We start from the raw sequence: 22,208 nt of genomic DNA, 5'->3' as shown, positions 1-22,208 counted from the left end.
CTTACAATAATCTAGTTTTTATCTGTATAGAAGTATTTTGTTCATCTTCTATAATATAAAAATCTTATAATATAAAAATGAATCGCAAAATGTGTTGGTAAGCGCATAACTTGAGAACGGCTTAACCGATTTCGTTAATTCTTTTTTTGTATAATATTCCATGAAGTTCAAGGATGGTTCTTATGTAGAGAAAACGTGAATATGTACCACGGGCGAAGCCGGGGCGGTCCGCTAGTCTAAAATAAAACTACAATTAATATGCAAATGCTCTAGGGGATTTGAAAATAATAAACATTGAACAAGACCATTTTTAAATAAATTTTAGTATTTAATTACGTTGCTTTTCATAGCATAGATTAAGGAGAAAAAACTCAGTTCCTATTAATGTTTAACTATAGCCTATACGCGGCGCAGTATTTAAAATAAAAACATTTTATACTGTATTCAATTTATCCGTTGTTTTAAAACGTTAAGTAATTACTATAATATTTAAACAATTTTTTTCAAAGTTTGTATTTATTCATTAGTTTGTTAAATATTATTTATTTGAAGCTCAGTCATTAAATAAACATGTACGTAATAACCAAGTTTGGACGGTGTGGGTCACCACATTTCACAGGAGTTTAGCGCTAAAATCTTAGTATATTTAGAGGCTGTTATCGCCTACCATGATTAACGAACTGTAGACTCACATTATTCAGTTTTTTCCTTGCAAATCTAAGACGCAATTAGACACAATTTATCGTTGGTTACTTTCCACGACATGGCGAGTCTAAGAATCTAAGAAATAAAAACCTTAGGGATTTCAAACTTAATGAAGTTAGAATAACGTAATGGACTTACTAAATAGTTACTAAATAACTAAGTATAGTAGAGTACAAAATCATGTATTGGAAAAGTACTAATTGATGAATGAACTCAATTAATAGCTTGGATATTTATCATCAGAAAGGCTTGGCGGATTTTTAACTAGCAGATTAATAAGTTCACAAAAACAAGCAATATGTGGAAATGTAACGTCTCATCACGTTGTATTTTTGACTGTCTTTCGCGAAGATACCTACTATTCCCACAACACAAGCCTTAATTGAGCTTACTGTGGGACTAGGTCGATTTGTGTAATAATGTCCTATAATTCTTATTCTATAATTTCTCTTCTATCCAACCCATCCATTGCTCTCAATTTTTCACTTAGCAAGTAGTATCGTGTAAGACACTAATATTAACCCAAATAATTCAACTCAAAAGTTCTTACTATAGTCTCTTGACTGACTATCATCACTACATAGTATAAAACAATGTCGCTTTCTCTGCCCCTATATGTCCCTTTGTATGCTTAATACCGACGCCCTTAGTCAATAACCTTATTGACTAATACCGGTCAATAAGGATATTGACTGGTTCAGGATTTTGACTATAACATAATATATACTAATACCAAAGCTGTTTTCCAAGCTTAATCTACAACATACACAATTTTATTGTTCCGTATACATTTATGAGCACCGACATCCATCAATTAAGAGGGACATAAAATAGTTATGGACGTACTTTGTTCCGTGTTGTTTTAACATTATATACGGCGATAAATTAATTATTGCTCAACGTGTTCGATGACAAAATTGTTCAAATATATGTACGGGGTATTTATTAAAAAAAAAACACCGCCCAAGTGCGAGTCGGATTCGCGCACGATGGGTTCTCTCATCGTTTATTGTATGAATACGCCTTAATATTTTATTGTTATATAGTATTTGTTGTTATAGCAGCGACGGAAAAACATCATTTGCCTGGAGACAGACAAACAGACATACAGCGGAGGCTTAGCAGTAGCGTCCCGTTTTACGCTTTGGGTGCGGAATCCTAACTAGCCTACCCTGAAAGACATTGTCCTGTCTACTGTGAAGTTTTTACGGCCGTTATGTTTTTGGATATTCTTCATTTTTGACGCAATTTTCTTGAGTTTTTCTTTCATAAGATTCTTCTCCTGACAATAACGAACACATCAAAATAAGAATTATCGGTTTCGGTTCAGCCGTCCACGCGTGATGCCGTGACCAAGGGAAATAGAGATTCATTTTATATAGAAAAAAAGACGTGTGGCACTCGGGGACTGCCGCGGTATTAAGCTATTGCATAGCATGCCTTCGAGCTACACCTCCGAGCCCGTCGGAGTCGGGAGCGTGAGATTTTTTCATTACGGAATTTCTCGATTCGGTCCCCGCGCTCGCTCAAGGCCCGCGATAGAAGCTATGCAATATATAGCTGTTTAATTTAAACTAGTTAACACGAAGCGGTTTGAACTTCTCGCTCTTTTTCTTTAACCCTCTCATGCTACATCCAATAATAAATCGTTCTTGATTTTCTTTTATACATTAATTAAATACATACTAGGTACGTCGATATCGATTGATTGTCACTTGCTCGCTATAAAAATAAAGCCTTAGCTACTACATCAGGTTACACTGAGCACGATTATAATAACAGTTTAAATCACACGTTGTACAAAACAGAAAATGTCCGTACCTATAAATTTTATAAAATAACGAATTTTATAAAATAACTACATTAGATAGTAAATTTACTACGTGTTAGTGAATGGTGAAATAAGCTGGATAAATTACTACGAGGCAGATTCTAAAACGTTCTTACACGTTACATCGATAAACAATAATTAACAAAACCTGAATTAACTCGATCAGCTGCGCCCCGCGGTTTCACCCGCGTGGCTCCACTCGTTGGTCTTAGCGTGACGATATTATGCATTATAGCCTTCTAGCCTTCGATAAATGGGCTATCTAACACCGAAATAATTTTCGCGCGCGTTCAAACAAACAAAAAAGCAAACTCTTCAGAATACCTCGATAGGTGAATTTTAACAGGCAATATTGGGTGAGAAAACAACTCAATGCAAATTGCCTTTCGTTGAAATGAACTAACACAGAATGCTTTTACGCCAGCAAATGAATCTTTTATTTGGATTAGGACCGTTTTGTACCCAATTTTGTTTAAATCGAGGAGGCTTTTGCTGGGAATTAGTCGAGTTCTTAACGTATAAAAGTCGAATACTGTAAATCTTGCCTAATTTATGCCGTTTCCTAGGGTTAGGATGAAGATTTGAGCGTGATAGTACTTGTGAGAAACACTTCTTTATTGATTTGAATTAATGAATAAACACTTTATTTCGATAGCAGTAAAATACATAATCAATTGTTACTTAGCATAATATTATACTGTAGGTTATTATCTACCCTATCGGTAGTAGTTGAAAATATTAACTACCCATAGTCGCTTGTAAAAGTTAGTTTTATGAAATATAACTAAAGCCAAACAAATGGGGTACTACTACAATGATATTTATTGCGCTAGTTTGCATATCAAAATATGTTCCTGAACAAAATGTATTACGCACTTTGGATAGGTCTCTTAGGTAAGATTACCTAAGAGACTTTCGTATAATTGATACAAAGGGCCGATTTTTCAATCCTCAGTTAAAACTTATTCGTCGAATACCATCTAATTGCCCGTATTTGACAATTTGCCATTGACATTTTAATATGTTTATGTTATTAGACGGATACATTTTAACCAAGGATTGAAAAATCGGCCCTAAAAGCAATTCAAAATTACGGATTTAACAACAGCCAATTTCAATAACGATTCCATGTTCTAACATGATCTTCTATCTATATAATTAATATTATGTATATAAATACACTAGTTTTAGACAATATCTCTAAAATTATATTTAATTGGTAAATTGATTACAAGTTTGTGAGGTATAGTGTTGATCTTTGCGATTATGTCTTGTTGAAGACAGTTGCCATGGTTACGGTTTTCTTAGATCAAATAATGTCATGTTACCGGTAAACTTTAACACAATTAAATTACTTAAATGTTGTTAACGACAATAGTGTGTTAAAATTATGATTGTCTCTTTGAAAGTAAGGGTTTTGTCTTAACTATCCTTACCTAATACTTTATGTTCATTTTATAAAACAAAGGATCGAACGATATTTCTAATAGTGACTTGTTTTTATGACTTTATTTCTTACTAGCTTTCCGCCCGTGGCTTCGCCCGCGTTTTCAAAGCAAACCCGTTCCCGTAGGATTTCCGGGATAAAACCTATCCTATGTCCTTTCTCGGGTATCAAAATATCTCTGTACCAAATTTCATGCAAATTGGTTCGGTAGTTTAGGCGTGATTGAGTAACAGACAGACAGACAGACAGAGTTACTTTCGCATTTATAATATTAGCACAGACATATTAGTATGGATTATAAATTTGTCGGCATTTTTCGTTTTTCCTTCATCTTAATTATTACCTACTACATACGAGCAACAAGCACTATTGATGTTTATTATAATTATGTTGTTTTGATCGTGGATTAGTTTTATTAGTGAATGTTAACACAACTAATTTATTGTCACTTACCATATTGAACTGATATTAATATTAAATTGGTTTGGAATCATTATTTATAGATAAAAGTAGCTATTTATTCCTAATGACACTGAACACTTACCTTCTAGTGACGCGTCTGCTATGTGCATAAAAAAGCGTGTGTTCCGAGCACACGAGTCAAAAGTGAAACTTCTTTGGCAAGTTTCAAAGATAGCAAAATCGTCGCCTCTCCATGACGTGATGGTATCGCCATGATGCGACGTAAACTTACTCTCAACGCGCATAAAGAAAGTCTCATAAAAATGAATTATTGAATTGTCAAGTAGTTTCTAATACGATTCAAAAAGTTCCATCTTTAAATTGTTAGTCATTTTAAAACTAAAACGCAAATTCTCTAGCCATTTCTTAGCACATGTGTGCTCCATCTATAATACAGGAATCCACGTTTTTTTCTAGAAAATGCCGTAGCAGGGATAATTAATCCAGTCACATTGTGTTATACGTCATTTTCTTGTTAACTGAGTACCTTCTTCACGAATGGGCACGTTCGTGACACAATCCACAGGCTTTAGAAGCTTTAGGTACCTACCTAGTGTTAGAAATAACCAAAATACATTTGAAGATTTCTTGGAGGTAATTTTACGACATGTGAATACATCTACATACGTCGTAAATTCTCTTTAATTTACAACTACATTACATTTCCATTATTAAGTCTAGTACCTACTTGATGTATTTTATATTGGTATTTTATTTTAAGGTACTTATTTTTATAACAATACAAAAATGGAATTATTGAAGTATACAACTTCCTACTAAAATGTAATTAAAAATTGAGAACCTTTCTAAAACTTCGGACTTGCGGACTTCCGCAAATAATTATTATTTATTAAAACATAAATATATTATTTCTTTAGATAATAAATATTATGCGATATTAAAAACGTAGGTACCTAAAACCACTGTTAAAACCGACTGACTGACCGGTTGGCTTGGTTGGTAGTGACCCTGCCTTTCAAGCCAGAGGTCGTGGGTTCGATTCCCACCCGGGGCATATATTCGTGTGATGAACATAGATGTTTGCTCTGTGTCTAGGTGTTGATTATCTATATAAGTATTTATTTAAAATTAGATATGTACGTTTATCAGCCCTCTGGTCACCATAACACAAGCGAAAGCTTAGTATGGGATCAGATCGTGCCGTGTGTGAAAATTGTCCTGAAATATTTATTTATTATTATTTATTAAAAAGAATTTCAAAAATAAAACACTAAAATTACGAAAACAATTTTCTCAATTAAAGTTGATTAACTATCTGCCTAATCATCTACAAATACATTTACTATAAAGGAAATGAGATTATTCTTAAACTACCTTCATTGGGATCGGAAAGATTGGATTAGGGTGGTGAAGCGACAACGTTTCAATAAGATATAAATCTTGATAATGTTGCGGGTAGCTTTATATAACTTCATTACCTAATTGATCAGATGCGAAGAGATTCTAACTAAATTTATTGTTACATGCCAATGAAATGGTTTCTGTATATTGGTACTTTATATTTAGGTACAATATGAAACAGTTTTATTTTATACTAGCGGTCCACCCCGGCTTCGCCCGTGGTACATATTACGCAATAAAAGGTAGCCTATGTTCTTTATCAGGGTTTAAAAATTGTCTGTGGCAAATTTCATCAAAATCGGTTGAGAGGTTTAAGCGGGAAAGCGTAATAGACAGACCGACAGACAGAGCTACTTTCGAATTAATAATATTAGTAGGGATTGGTAGGGATTTCATTTTTTGTATATATCACTACATAGTATAAAATCTTTATAAAACAAAGTCGCTTTCACTGTCCCTATCTTTGATGCGGTTTTTTTTAATATATAGAGTAGTTCTCGTGGAAGGTTTTAGTATAATATAATTTATTAGGTTTTAGACAAAGCGGGCGAAGCTGCGGCTGGAAAGCTAGTTTCTTATAAACAATGTAAGAGGGTCTAAACAGATCCATCGAACTCTATCAAATATTATTCACAAGGTGTTTGTTAAAAAAAAAGGTGTACGTGTACTAGTGTACACACGTAAGAAGTGAAACTTCTTTAAGACCTTATTTTTCAAAAAAAAATTACTAGGTATATGCAACTTTACAGAAATACGTCGAATCACACGTGGTAGAGATAAGAAAAAGGTAGCGCGTAACGGAAAAATGTCACGCGTAACGAAAAAATGTTACACTAGGTAAATTTTTTTCCAACCCCGATAAAGAAGTTTCACTGCAAAAATTGTTTGTCTTCCTTTCACGTCTCTATGTAATTATATTTATAATACGATTTTGTGCTGAACGTAGTAAGGAGGGTAGATTGACATAGGCTACTTGTAATCGCGGGGAAATATCTCATTTTCATATACATTTTCTTTGACTAGGTACGTGAGCGAAGCCGCGGGATTTAAATTACTAACGTGTGAATTTTATAAATCTAAATTACAAGTTAACAAAAATTATTTTGTTTTTACCTGTGAGTTAAATGTTTATTTTGTTACGCAATTTTTCAAACGACAATTATGCCACTCACGACTACGTTTCAGCATTTTCAGCGAAAAGCAAATCCCACATCAGGAATGAATTTTTAATGTCTATTTGCTTTAGGCAGCTCCAATTTATGTTAACTTTACAATTATAATATAAATTAGTAACTGAGAATAATTATTCAATCACTGCTAATCAAGAACGACGGGAAATTTTATAATATTTTATTTTTAAGTGTGTTTTTCAGAATTTTGTTAAATTGCGACTGGATGAAAATTGTTTGTGGTCGTCTTCGTCGTTGGTAGGGTGAACAAATCCTTGGCGAAATTTCATACGCTTATGACAATTGGTATCGCTAGCGAATTCTATACCTTTTCGTTTTTACGTTTGTCTCAGCGCTAGGGCTTCAAACTTGACTTTTTTACCTTTAAATATGTCAAGCGTACTCGATCGTATCCATTAAGATCATATAAATTATTGCCATCTAATAATTTGCCACCATTAAAAAAATATAAATCTTAATAACCACACCGAACAGAAAAAAGAAAAATAACATAGGTGGCAAAAAGGACGCCCGTCAGCAAAGCAGCAACCATTAATAAAAATGTATTACTACACTGATTTTAAGGTGACCACGTGACTGTAAAAATGCAATGAGTCGGTACTAATTACTTAATTAACTACTGAAATAGCGTAAAGAATTGCATACAATTTCCTTTATCACATACATCATTAACACCATTGAAAAGTGTTGTTCATTAAACCTCATCTATGTGCAATTTTATGAGCTAAGTACATATTTGCGAATAAATTATACCTTATTATGTCGTTGAAAACATGTTCCCACCAATCACGGCTCATTAAGGAGCTAATTTCTAAATGGACTTTGGTAATTCAGTCAACTATATTATGAAGTGGGTTATACCGCATAAGTGGATAGATTAAATTGGTTGTGACTCATTAATTCACATCGACAGGCATAATCGCCATTACTTTGTGATGTTTAATCATTAGCCAAGTCAGCATAGAGCAAGCGGCTAGTCTCGAATAGTCATCAGGTCCGTCGGACGGGGCTAGGTTTAGGAAAATGACGTCACACGCGCTTTCCTCCGTAGAGCCACGTCCACACTGACCGATCTGCCTCACGCAGCAATTGCTTCGCGAGGCTACTTGCCCTATGTTGACCTATTCTACTCGCTCTGTAGGACCCATTGAAGTAAATTTAATAATCGTATTCATCAGTTGAAACTGGATGAGGTTGACAGGCTGTGAGGTTTGCGCTGTTTATAATTACGGATATGGTTCAAAAAAGTATAATAGTTCTTAGCTGTGTTAAACATGGTTTACGAAAATTTAGTTTGACGACTGAATTTTCCATGCATATTTGATAATTTAACTCGTTTAATTTAAAAATTAATTTGAGATCTATATAGATAGATACTTAACCAAATTGGAATCAACTCTTCTATTATACATATAAAGTGTTATTGATTTAAATCATTTTACGTGCAGTCTTCCTATATGTGCAAACATTAAAATTGTAGTTGAATTCACTGCAATAATAAATATATTCTCTTGCGTTCACAAATTCAAATACCAATGAACTAACATTAATTTTTTTGTTTCAGATCTCCCCCCTGCGCCTCCCCTCATCCATACGTAGTTCTAGTGTATATTTTAGTTATTACATAAACTTTAAACTTTCCTATTCTTGGTGTTGTACAGTAAATAAGATGTAGTTGACTAAGTGTTAGTGGTATAAGTGTGGTTCGCGATAGAGACGCATTATGAACTAGTGACAATGTCGTTGCCTATGAAGCGATCGTACAGCTCGGAGGGGCACGCGTCCAAGCGTGACTGGAAGATGAGGCTCAGCCTGCGCAGCCGCAGTGGTCATAGCATGGTGAGTATTGTTACTAGTCTTATTTATGTCCTATTTTTTTTTGCGCTAATTTTATATGTCTAAAAATAAACAGTGAATTTTAGTTTTAGTTATTTTTGTTTATCTGCTTTTAATCACGGCGTAGTCCAAAAAAACCGTGATATGAGAAGTGAAATCTTTATGAGGAGCTTCATAATGATCTCACTTCGTTTTTTGGACATATTACAGGACAAACTTACAGTCTTCATTTATTTTTTGAATACAGCCGACAGTTAAAGTTCCTCCCTAATTTTCATTATATTGATATAAATATCAAAATTTTTTCTCAACAAATTTCAACTCGATAAAACACATCTAAAAGAAGAATCCTAGACATAAAATTACTACTTACGTACTACTTATTAACACGATTTCCAGAAGATTGTACACAATCTGTTGGATTAGTTCGGAGGTTGTAGGTCATTATGAATAATTTAAATTATCCCTGAAAGGTGACGTTCTATCTGACAGATAAATAGATGTGTCCCTTTTTAATTATTATTATTGGAGAGTTCATTAAATAATTATATATCTTTTAATTGTTTTTTTTTATTATGCGTAAATAGTTTATTTATTGTAGGTAATTAGATAATTTTTGTAACTCAATTCAGCTGTACTATAATTATGTAAAATATCATAAATTGAAAATATAGCGTTAATATTGAATTGTAGTTAGAATTAGTGAGTAGTAGTTAGTGAGTGAGTTAATTTGGAATGTAATATTGAAAATGTTAGCATTAATTTGCCTTCACATTTAATATTCTCATATGTTCAGTACAATATAAATCTACTTGAATAATAAATATCTCAAATATATTTTTGTTTCAGTATATTTTTCGTGAAACGTCTGTTATTATAATTACTTTGAATACTGGTTCCTAGAAGTATGAAATAATTTACTTAAATAACAAAGAAAAAGATAATGTACTTTCATCTTTTGTGCTAAGAAATATGGCGAATTTGTGGGCTAATTGATGTTTTTACGAAGTAGTATTTTTAGACTTACGTTATAAAAACAGTAATTATTAAAAACCTTTCGCGCTTAAAAATATACTCCATCAAAATAAAATAAAAAAAACATGTTATACACTTTTCTACACTACGGAATTTACTAACCTTTGAAAAACCTTGCATACCGACCAACCTAACATGCATTGTTTTTTTTTTTGATATTTCATTAAAACAGTAGGTACCTAACTATTCATATTATAATGTAGATTATTGAATACAGTTGTTATAAATTGATACAATTTTACACATTGTGTATCAAACACTACAATATTTTTGACTAAATATAAAAAAAAAACATAAATTAAAAAAAAATCATACCGGCCACAAATCCTATAACGCCTAGAAACTGTAATAACTTTGTCGCAAACATTTTCAGCCACGATAAACATGAAATTTTCCTTGAATTTTACCGAAAATCCTTCAAAGAGTTTCTTCACTTAGCCTCCAAACCTTTGTTTTATATTAATATAGTACAAAGCTTTGTTATAGGTACCTAGGGTACCTTAAAATCAAAGTTTTTCTTGGTTTTTTTCGTATAACGTGTCTATAATAACTTTTGAAGAAAGTTAAATAATTGTGTTTCGTTATTCTGAAAGAAATACTCTTGAAATCGATACCACATAAAGTTCTTAGTCTTGTTTGTAATTTTTCTTCGCACGAAAGGTTAAGCCGTTAAGGTAACGTGCGTCACTCTATATTACCTACATCTTTTTATTGGTCTGTAACGGGGTAACAGTAGTACCTAATTAAGTTTTTTTTTTAATAATTATTTAGGTAGGTAATAATTTTAATATCAAAGAAATAGGAAAATAAATATATTTTATCGAGTATTCACTTAATTACAATAAACATGCCCTAAAATCTTTTACGTATGAATTTGTTGGCGATTTGCGTAGGTAATACATACTTACATACTAATTCGGATAGTTTATTCCAAAGTTTAACAATATGAAAAGCTAGAACGTCTGTAATATGGAATTCAGTTTATACCATTTGTCTTAAGCTCCTAGTCACAGTCGAGATTGTCGAATCAGAAACTAAAGAAACCAATGACTATCCGTTTATCCCTTACAATTCATCCATTCCGAAAAATAACCCTTGTCCGCTTAGTTCAGTACTGTATTAGTGTACTGAATTATTTATACTGTGACCCTCATTTGGTTTCCGGAACACGAAATGTTTGACGTGAAGCCCTTTCAGGTAGCTTTTTGTAACGTAATTGCCATTTACTGTACATGATCTTATATTAACTTTATTATCCTTATAACATACTAGCTTTCCACTTACGGCTCCGCCCGCGCAGTCAAAGAAAAACCCGCATAGTTCCCGTTCCCGTGGGATTTCCGGGATAAAACCTATCCTATGTCCGTGATAAAAAAGTAGCCTATGTCCTTTCTCGGGTATCAAAATATTTCTATACCAAATTTCATGCAAATTGGTTCAGTTGTTAAGGCGTGATTGAGTAACAGACAGACAGACAGACAGAGTTACTTTGGCATTTATAATATTATTATTAATTATTAATTAATATATTAATATTATTAATAAGTATGGATTTACAAAGGTGTAAATATTACATGAATTTAATTTGTGGTACTCGCTAAGGCTTTAAATCTCTTATTAAAGATATAGTCTACGGTACAAAATAAGCTTACCACTGCAGCATATTTTTTTATACGAATCAATATCAAAAAATATGCTACTACTTCAGCATAATTTTTTTGATTCGGTAAATTAATTCCAGAGATATTCCTAGTTGGAAGTTCAAAGCGTGTCTCGAGTGTACTAAGATATAAATCAGATGACTATAATATAATATAATGAGCACAAGAAATGAACCTTCTAATTTTAGATTCAAATTAATTTGCTTCTATTTTCAACTAGATTTTAATTTGAACTTGAACACAATAAAATTTCATTAAAACGTAAGTAATATTCTAAAATTATAAAACTAGGGATAAATTAAGATTTCGTCAAGAGTTTAATAATTTACCAAGCAGTGCACTTCATTACGATTTTAAAGCGATTTTACCCGATTATTTAACAGACGTTTAAAACTGTTAAGCATTCTTCGACTCTAATCGATAGAGTTTAAACTATTAAGCCATAAATGATTTGATGTAACAAGTTTATAATGCCTAGAAGCTTAAGCCTGGTTTATTTGAAATGGTTTTCTGGAAAGTTATTTTATTGCCATATTTAAATTAATATAGCTACTTATATTATTTGGTTTTTAAAATTAGCGTTTCGTGTTTTTATTAAATTTATTTAATATCCTACTTGATTTCTCGACATCTATACTAATGTTATAAAGCTGAAGAGTTTGTTTGTTTGAACGTGCTAATCTCAGGAACTACTGGTCCGATTTAAAAAATTATTTCGATGTTAGATATACCATTTATCGAGGATGGCTATAGGCTACATCACGCTAAGACCAATAGGAGCTGAGCAATACGGGTGAAACCACGGAGCACAGCTAGTTTAAAATAATATAAAGTGAAAAAACTAAAACCCAACTACGACAATAACCGGCGCTGAAAAAGTATAAAACAAGATTTCAGAATACTGAACTGAACAAAGTTGCTAATGTAGTTGGAAGTAAATGGACACAGTAGACTCTACCAAGATGCCTTCGTTGTAAATTGACAATAATGTCATACAATACTATTCTGAAGTATGCAATATTCCACTATGTAAAGATAAATTTTCATGTTTGGAAAGGCGTAGTCACACGTTACATAATAAACCTATCTACCGCAGCACTTCAACAACGTGTGACTACGCCTTTCCAAACATGAAAATTTATCTTTACATAGTGGAATATTGCATACTTCAGAATAGTATTGTATGACATTATTGTCAATTTACAACGAAGGCATCTTGGTAGAGTCTACTGTGTCCATTTACTTCCAACTACATTAGCAACTTTGTTCAGTTCAGTATTCTGAAATCTTGTTTTATACTTTTTCAGCGCCGGTTATTGTCGTAGTTGGGTTTTAGTTTTTTCACTTTATATTATTTGTACTATTTTGGTGTTAAAGTGTATTTGGGGGCATAATATCAACAAAAGTTAAACTGATGAACTAATAAAGAAGCTATGGACGAAAAGATGTGAATTATATGCAATCAGCCCATGAATACAGGTAAAGTCACGAGCAAATGCTAGTAATATATATATATATTCAAAATGTACAAGGAAAGCGCTTTCAAATGATACTAAACACGGGATATTTATCTTATCTTTATTTTTTTACTTTGTATGTTTTGTCCGATAGAGGACGCCACATTAGATTTTGTGAAACCCCATATAGCCTATAACCAGCGGACAATTAAGACGCTTCTAATGATATGTCATTTGTCAAATTCTGATAAGTAGTTTAGACGTTACGAGGGAACAGATGAACATACATACATACATACATACATACATAGCCTGTCAAAATCATAACCCTCCTTTTGCTTTGCCGTAGTCGGGTAATAAACACAGACTTACAATAGATTAAAAAATATCTCAAATATCACCAAAATATTAACCACAGAAATAATATTTAAAAACGAACAGATAAAATTCGAGAACAAAAAAGGAAAATATTATTCAGTAAACAACGGTAGTTTGATTTAGCTGTATCAACACATTACTAGATTGGGTTGCAGCTTACTCACATGTATTCTTTGCTTTGCCTTTTATTATATCTCCATTTTTCCCAACTTTTCGCCGAATGTTATCAAGTTATTAAGTCAACAAATCTTGTATGGAAACTAAACTGTAATGTTATTTTAAATATGTACATGTTTATTGTTATTCTAGTAAATATATGTTGTTCATATACTATAGTCGTCTGAACGTCTGATAATCTCAAAGTAATGGAATTGAGAAAAAGGTCTTTGAAGATTTCAATAGGATATTTTTATTGTAATGCGTAATATATTACGACTATTGGCTATTGGTAGGAGATTTTTTTTCAATGATAATATTAACAAAACAATGAGTAATGTGAACTCTTAGGGAGAGAGTTATTTCGGTAACTTTGATAGACACCTAACTGTATGTACCTACGCGCATACACAATTACACACAATAAGACTACGATCAAAATAAAATATTCTGGAACATTCTTTAACCAGGAATTTATATATTTCGAACGATCAATCTCCCGTGAAAAATTATTACCAAAAAGTAGTTTGTATGTCAACACAGTTGAAAGTAGCTTCCGCTACGCACAATTGTAACTATTCCATTTATACGCCTATTTTGTGAAGACACACAATTTCAAATATTTATATTTATGTAATGTAATGACTATTCATTGGACATAAATAATATTTTCGTGAATTTTCTTACCTTTCCTCTTTTGGTTTTCACATCTACACTAATATTATAAAGAGGAAAACTTTGTTTGTTTGTTTTATTGTAATGAATAGGCTCGTAAACTACTGGATCGATTTTAAAAATTCTTTCACCTTTCGAAAGCTACATTATCCACGAGTAATATAGGCTATATATTTAATATTATCACGCTAAGACCAACAGGAGCGGAGCCACGCGGGTGAAACCGCGTGGCACAGCTAGTGGATATATATTATTTTAGGTGTTGGATGTAAATTTATCATATTCAAGCTATGGTGGTTACTTTTGATAAATTCACTTTCTTTCATTCTTTCACAGTAACGTATCATTTTTTCAACTACATCATTAATTGTCTGAACACACGTAAATTTTCATTTGTTCGGAAACCACGGTAGTTATACTTGGCTCCGATCAATCAATCCGTATTGGAAATTATATTAGCCGTTCTGATTGATTGTACCGTTGATCATTGTTTAACGGTACATTTACATCAAACGAACATTGAGCTAGAGCTAGAGCAAGAGCATTCTTTCGTGATCTTTTAGTGTAAACGAATCGTATTCATTGTTATTCAGTTTTAGAACATTGCATAGAATCTTTTTGAACGCACTAAAAACAACAACAGAATGATGCTATACGCCTGTTTACGCTAAAATAATTTGACATAATGAGCATTCGCTCCTTTGATGTAAATGCACCTTAATGTATGTCATTCGTATGTTGATGGATGCACTTCATTTTGCTCTTTATTATGTTTACGGAATGACTCTCTTTGCTTGCAAACTGATTTACATAATATATTGGATACAGGAGTTTATTGTCGCGTATTGATGTTGCAAAGAACTTATTTTTTGGTAATGAATAGGTAGCTTTATGTTCCAAAGTGTAGTCTAAATACAAAATAAAAATAAATAAATCTTCTAGCAGAAAGTAAAAAAAAAAAAATATTGAACAAATAAATAAAATAATTGTGACGAGGGTAAAACATAAAGTGAATCGTAAGGTACTTTTTCAAACATTCCCGTGATAATATTATTATAACCTAAATAAACAGAATTAGTTTTACTTACGTAGGGTTGGATATATTCAATGTGACACTTACAGAAATCACAGGACTTATCAAAATAATCACACACCTGAGGCAGTATAACAATAATATAATATGCAGGGTATAAAAATACAAGTCGATTCTCAACGGTTCCCCCGCGTTGACCTGGGTTTAAATAAAATATAGGTAACATTCGTTAAAGATAGACGAAGTCTCCTTGGTACAGTGGTTGACGCGTGAGCGTAGCACCGGGGGGTCCTGGGTTCGATTGCCGGTGGAGACGAAGAAAAAAAAATGTCTCGGTCTGGTAGTACACAGAAGGTTGATCATCTTGTCCCAAAAGGAAATCGATCAGTGAAACAGATGTATAATGCATCTGCCCCTTACTCCACGAGGGGACATTGGACTTCACTTTCGTTAAAGATATAGATACTAGATAGCTTTCTTATGTAAAAAGTAGATTTAAAATCTATCTAATAGGTTTCAGCCAAAATCTTTCCCATACATAAAGTAACTTTAATTTATCAATGGACGATCAAATTTATGCTAAGCAAAATCTAATACCATTACAGTTGCTACATTCAGTATTGCCACATTATCGGCACTGTTTCCGTAATTAATGAAACTATTTTAGTCTCGTAAATACACATCAATCACCAAGCATTTACAACTGAATTTGCACGCACGGCCATACTGAATTTTATGAGCCGATCACCTATTTATTATTCTGGCAAAGCTTGCTTTGCTATTTTATATCTTATTTCCGTTGAATGGGGTATGAAACTGCCTGGCTGCTTGGTGGGTACAGGTAAAAAGTGGTAATAAAATAAATGATTTATTACTTATTGCATTGTAATAAGGAACCAAATTGTCCACACACAGGTGTGTCCTGCCTTTATGCAATATGTGCCTTAAGTTGCATTGAGATTGACTGAAAACTTAAATGATACGTGAAAATATTATATTGATGCTTAAAACCTAAAAATTTGAACAAAGTGCAACGTAACTTAATGGTCTGCTGTTTTATTTACACTAAATTAGGTACCTAATTCTATAAGTAATAATATTAGCACAGATAATATTATATTACTATGATATTATTACGTTTTAAACAGTATGTACGTGAAGGTCTTTATGTCTGTCTGTTACGCTTTCACTGATTTAGCCAAGGCAGAGGACCGATAGTGATGAAATTTTGAAAGAAAATAGTTAAAAGCCGAACATAGGCTACTTATTTTCCCCATATTGTACTTTTAACCCCACATTCAATTACTGGTTTTGTCCGTATTTTAAGTAACATGTAAAAATTCTAAAAATATTCATCTTTACAACTGGGTAAGAGATTTTAAAGTGAGGGTCATATATAAAATTTTAAATGGTATCTAATAATGTTATCAATAAAACATTATCCAAGCCTACTAGTAAAAATGGCGATACTATACATAAACACGTATAATTATTCCACATATTTACTTATTTATAGCTATATTTAATTCTGCTGATAATTATTATTATTTTTAGCATATTTTTTATTTACCTCTTAATCCTTGTAGTTACTCAGAAGTGTTTCAGTCATTACTTTTAAAGATAAATAGGTACTAAGTATGAATTAAATTAATTAAAACTCCTAGTAATACTAATCTTAGTATAGAGTTGTCTTTTTATGGGAACGCAAGAAGGCGAAAATTAAAAAAAAGCCGAAGAGTTTTAAAAATGTAACCAACGAACACAATCACTGTTATCTACTATAGTATATGTAATATTAGCTGTAATGGTGTCTTGTTTGACATCAAATAATAAACATCTACCCTCACTTATAAAAATTTAGTATAATTTAATTCAATTAGAATTCTGATGGGCCTCTGAAAATCAGCGCTATGCCAACCATATCGGTATGCATAGCATAATATTATGCTGAGTGGCCTTACCCTTTAGGTCGCCAGCCACGCAAATATGCATTTTATATTTTAACTTTTATGCCTTATTTATATTTATATAAACTATAGGAGTGCATTTTGTATTTTTTATTTTTTTTTGTGAGGTGGTAAATTCCTATTCTTATAAAATAAAGAGGCATCGTAAATTTGTAACACACCAATAAAATGCTCATTAAATACACGTCAATACAAACACCAGTCGCGTGCGAATTTCACTTTGAAATACAAGGGACGGCTATTTATCGATACGCTGATATTCCATACATATCAATTGTGTTTTTAACCCAAACAAAACACATGTATACGAAATGAGTGTTTTCCTTCCCACGAAATATATCTAAAGCGTGTAACTCAGGGTTGGGAATTGTAGAAATTTAATTTAGTATTATGAAAAGATTATGTTTGATAATGTCCGTTGCATAGATTACAATATATTTACTGTTGTAATCTTTATAAGCCTTGATATTTACTATTTAGGATATCTATACTATCATCTGCCTGCCACAAAAAACTCTCGGTAAACTTGTTTTAACTACTTGAAGATATATATCGGGATCATAGGCAACAAAAAAATTACATTTGATAACTATTCAGTTCAGAAGCGAAAAAATTACATCAAGTTTATTTGTAATCATTTTAATTAAATTCCCGGTCATTACATTTAAAAATCTTAACTCTATCTAAATATGAAAAAAACAAAATTTTCTTAAAATATAAGTCTGATAGATAGATAGAAGTATTATAAACGTGTGCAAAAATTGTCCTCTTTTGAGCGAGTCCATAAAAACTTACGGTTTACCATAATATTTATCGGCACAGAAAACGTGTAGGGTTGAATTTTAATGTTGCTATTTAAATCCAAGAATAACAGGCCAAGGTTATTGATATATTATCAAAACAAAGAAAGAAAAGAATACATATTGGAGGTTATCTATTTACTAACTGACCGGTTTTCAAATTATATAATATGTATAATATATATATGTAGGTAAGTTTATCAGCCATTTGGTTTCCATAACACAAGCGAAAAGCTTAGTATGGGATCAGATCGTGCCCTGTATAATGTCCTGAAATATTTATTATTTATTTAATTTTCATAGCTCTTCTTAGTAAATATGTGGAATAATTATACGTAAGATATATGTAATTATCTCTGTATGAAAGTGTAGTATAGTTATAGTTGAAGTATTTAGGCCAAAAGCGATTGGTAAATGTAGGCTCAGGAGTATTGAATACGTGTAGTCAAAAGGAATATATTCTAAAGCATAGTCTGCTTACAATAGATACAATGGTCGGCAAACGGCTTTGGCGCCCGCCGGAAACGTTTTATAGTCATAAAATATATAGTTATATACCCACGTTTTGTTTTAAAGCCCTCCATATCAGATGCGCATTCGCTTGTGCAGATTTTTACATTTTATGTAGAGGTAAAAGAAAATTACAAGCAGTAACATAAGTAGTGAAATAAGTACGCAGTGAATAAATATTGTCGAATGTTGTACGACTTTTATTGTGTTTACTGAGTTCAAAAGAAAAGCCACAATGTTAAAAGTCGTCTTATAAAGATTTATAAAGTATGTAACAATCATAATGTCGAAAATATTAACTGAAAGCCTAAGGTAACAATAACTTAAAATACAAATATAAATTGTTGTTTACAAAAACATTCTTACACACACCACCGAATAGCGTATCAATACTGAACTTAAGAAAATATTGAATAGAATTAAATGCTCCCAATACCTACACTTGAGACATCTCTTTATCAGCGGCAAAAAGGTCGTGAAATGTGATGCTTTATAACCTAAGGAAGTCGTCTTCTGAGTTAATTGCGCAGAACATTCAAAGAGTAAAATTGCCTAAGGCCCTGATTATGTTACATTTAAAACTGTCGAGCCAGAATGCATTAATTCAGTTCAAAACGAAAAGGTATCACAAAGCTTTATAGCGGCAAACGATTCTAGTTTCCTTTTACAAGATTGTTAATGAACTTTCTTTTACTCGTATTCCAATAATCTTTTTTTATAATAACTGCTTTTTAATTTTCACCTTTTACTTAGAAACTTTTTCGGTTTTGTACTTCTTCAATATTGTCTATTATTTTCAATATAAAGGGAATTGTTTAATTATGTAAACAATAAAAACAACTAATTTATTACCAAACTTCGAAAATGTTAGAAAATGAAATGAAAAAAAAAGTGGCCTTTGCGTAGCAACGTTTTTTATTCGTCCCTTAGCACAATTTACATCTTATAAGTGAGGCATATATTTTTCTGGTTCAAGTAAACGAAAATCCTTATTAATTCTGGTTAGGTTTCCGAAAGGTACGCTAATCCTCTTATAAACAACTTCCCGGTAAGCAACCAGGCTTAATAGATGCTCGTTTTAGTGGTACCTCTAAGGTACTTTTGGCTAGAGAAATTGGCTTTTTTGCCTTATATGATTTGGTTATATTCAGATATAGAGTTTGATTGTTAAATTGCTTCAAAATATTTTCAATAAAGATATCGATGGCTTCGCAACTGAAATGTTTCAATTAAGCTGACACTGACAAATGGGATATATCAATCATGCGGCTTGCTGCCTTCGTTGTAGTTTCCTATGGATGTCCTTGTCTATAAATATTTATATAGTGTCGTTGGAGTGAAAGAAATAGATATATGATAGGACGTTCGTACAACAATCGTGATGTTTGTTTAAATTATAAAGGCGCGTTTAAACTAATGCTATTGTGAAATGTAAATTTTACCTAATTTTACTTTAAAGGAATTACTGTTTTCCAATTTTCTGGTTGGTAAATCGTATTGTTTTATTTTAGTTTTTTAAATTCAACTTATTGCAAACCTATTAACGTTGTGTTGATTTAAAAGGATTATAAAAAAATACAGCACTTCTTGATTGTTTTTTTTTTAAACAAGACGAACATTGCAAAAATAAAAGAGTGTTATTACTCATAACACAAAAATAAATTTAGTTTAGTATATTATTATATAAGGAAATTGCAAAAAATATAATGCAACATTTCCAAGTGAAGTCCAAGAAGAGCATTGAATTATTGTATACGACTGTGCAATTCAATTTGCATATATGCGGCTCTTTATGCTCTTGTACCAACAATGCTTTAGTATTCCTTTTAAAATATTACACTATCACCCTGAAAATATCTTGAGTTAAGCACTAAATATAAAAAAATAATAAAAAAAAATACAATAAAAGCGTAGTTAGCGACGCGTTTAGCGTCGTTTCAATACCTATTATGAAGCTAAAAGGATTGTTTATTTCGTTAAACGCCACTAAATATTATAAAATCATTACATAGTATAAAACAGTCACTTTCTCTGTCCCTATGTCCCTTTGTATGCTTAAATTTTCAAACTACGCAACGGATTTTGACGCGGTTTTTTTAATAGATAGAGTGATTCAAGAGGTCAAAGCGGGCGAAGCCACGGGCGGTAAGCTAGTTATATTATAAACCTGAAGAGGTTGTTTGTTTGGTTTGTTGAACGTGCTAATTTGAGGAACTACGCGACCGATTTGAAAAATTCATTCAGTATTAGATAGTCCATTTATCGAGGAAGGTTATAATATATCATTACGCTAGGACCAATAAGAGGCAATGCGGGTAAAACCACACAGTTACAGTTAGTATAATATTACAAAATACAATAAATAACTTGTCATCATCCAAACGATTTGTTTTTGATTGGATTTCTATTAAATTTCCGTATGGTTTTGGAATTATATTAAATGGTATTTGTAAATCCAAAATAACCAGAGCTATAACCATTAAACGGCTCATCACATACAGGAGATTGGCGGTTTGTATACAAGTTAGTATATAATCAGTACTGTATTTGTGAATGGAGAATTAGGTTTATATGGATATGCCTGGTTGTGCTTCGTAATTTCCGGGATATGAGATTATGTTCAGATTAATGGTAGGCTTTATATCATCTATAGTAATACGATAAAGGAAAGGAAATTATAGGTACAAGTACCTATTACAAATATATTTTCAGTCTGATTGTGAAAGCTGTACGGTACACACTGTTATAAATTTACTAAGGAACCGTCTAGGTCTTGTAGATGATTATAAGCGGCGCCAATCATCACATACGGTTCGTTGACGCTTCAGTTCTTTGCCCGTTATTACATAAGAATAAGTTATCCGCAAACAAGAACCTATAATAAAAGCATGTTCACCAAATTATATACTTCATAAATTAAAGACTTATTACTAAGACATACTTTCCATACTTTAATACTATCCTGTCTCCAGGACGCACTGCGCGGCCGCCGCTGCGCCTCTCTCCGGTCCGCCGGGACCTCGGTTAGAGCGGACGACTCCGGTCGCACCACGCCCGCCGCCGTCCCCCGCGCATCCTCCTCGCCCGTCGAGCACCAGACACCGAAGAAGTCAAACTGGGAAGTGATTGAACACTTCTCGTCAAACCGGAGCAAGAAAAGCCCGACTTCAGTGAGTATTTTTCCTTTTTGACACATTTTACGTCTTAGCTTGGAGAGATACAGCTGAGATCGTGGTCAAACGTTTCTCTATAGTCCCTAAAAAACGCTAACTCATTAAGTCACTTCAAATAGACTCTAGGATCTTCCGATCTTATTAAGTATGTAAGGAAGTTAGAGTTAAAGATTGTTGACTTTCACAGTGTGCAAACTCTTTTAGAATTAAATAGATTAAATAGTAGCATAGTAAAGCAGAAGTGACTTTTTTAGTGACTACGCAAACGGTAGCTTTTATGGGACGTAGAATTTAAGTCTCTTTTAGCGTTGAGTTAAAAACTATATTATGACCAAATAAACTTTACTTTTCTACGTACTTAAAAGTACTTGACAATCTATACAGGGTGTCCCACTATCGGTATACTAAGCGCGAAGGGACTTGTAGTTTTGAATACACTGATCACGTAAAAAATACTTAAACAAAAAAAAATACCTCAAAAATTTTTTGGTAAATTTTTCCTTAACATCCATGGTTTCTTCTCTAACTCC

The 22,208-nt window shown here is 32.4% G+C and overlaps 1 protein-coding gene across 1 annotated transcript in view; it reads left to right on the top strand.

The window, feature by feature from the left end:
* LOC123705545 (adenylate cyclase type 6) overlaps positions 1 to 22,208 on the top strand; it is a 229,186-nt gene that overhangs the window by 71,023 nt on the left and 135,955 nt on the right. The window contains exons 2-3 of the mRNA XM_045654375.1: positions 8,562 to 8,836; positions 21,478 to 21,675. Of these exons, the coding sequence (XP_045510331.1) occupies positions 8,735 to 8,836; positions 21,478 to 21,675 (300 nt within the window). The 5' untranslated portion in view covers positions 8,562 to 8,734. The remainder of the gene's footprint in view (positions 1 to 8,561; positions 8,837 to 21,477; positions 21,676 to 22,208) is intronic.

This window comes from Colias croceus, chromosome Z (genome assembly GCF_905220415.1).
Source record: "Colias croceus chromosome Z, ilColCroc2.1".
Lineage (NCBI taxonomy): Eukaryota > Metazoa > Arthropoda > Insecta > Lepidoptera > Pieridae > Colias > Colias croceus.
Note: the sequence above shows the minus strand (reverse complement) of the source record. Positions and strands in the feature narration are given on the sequence as shown.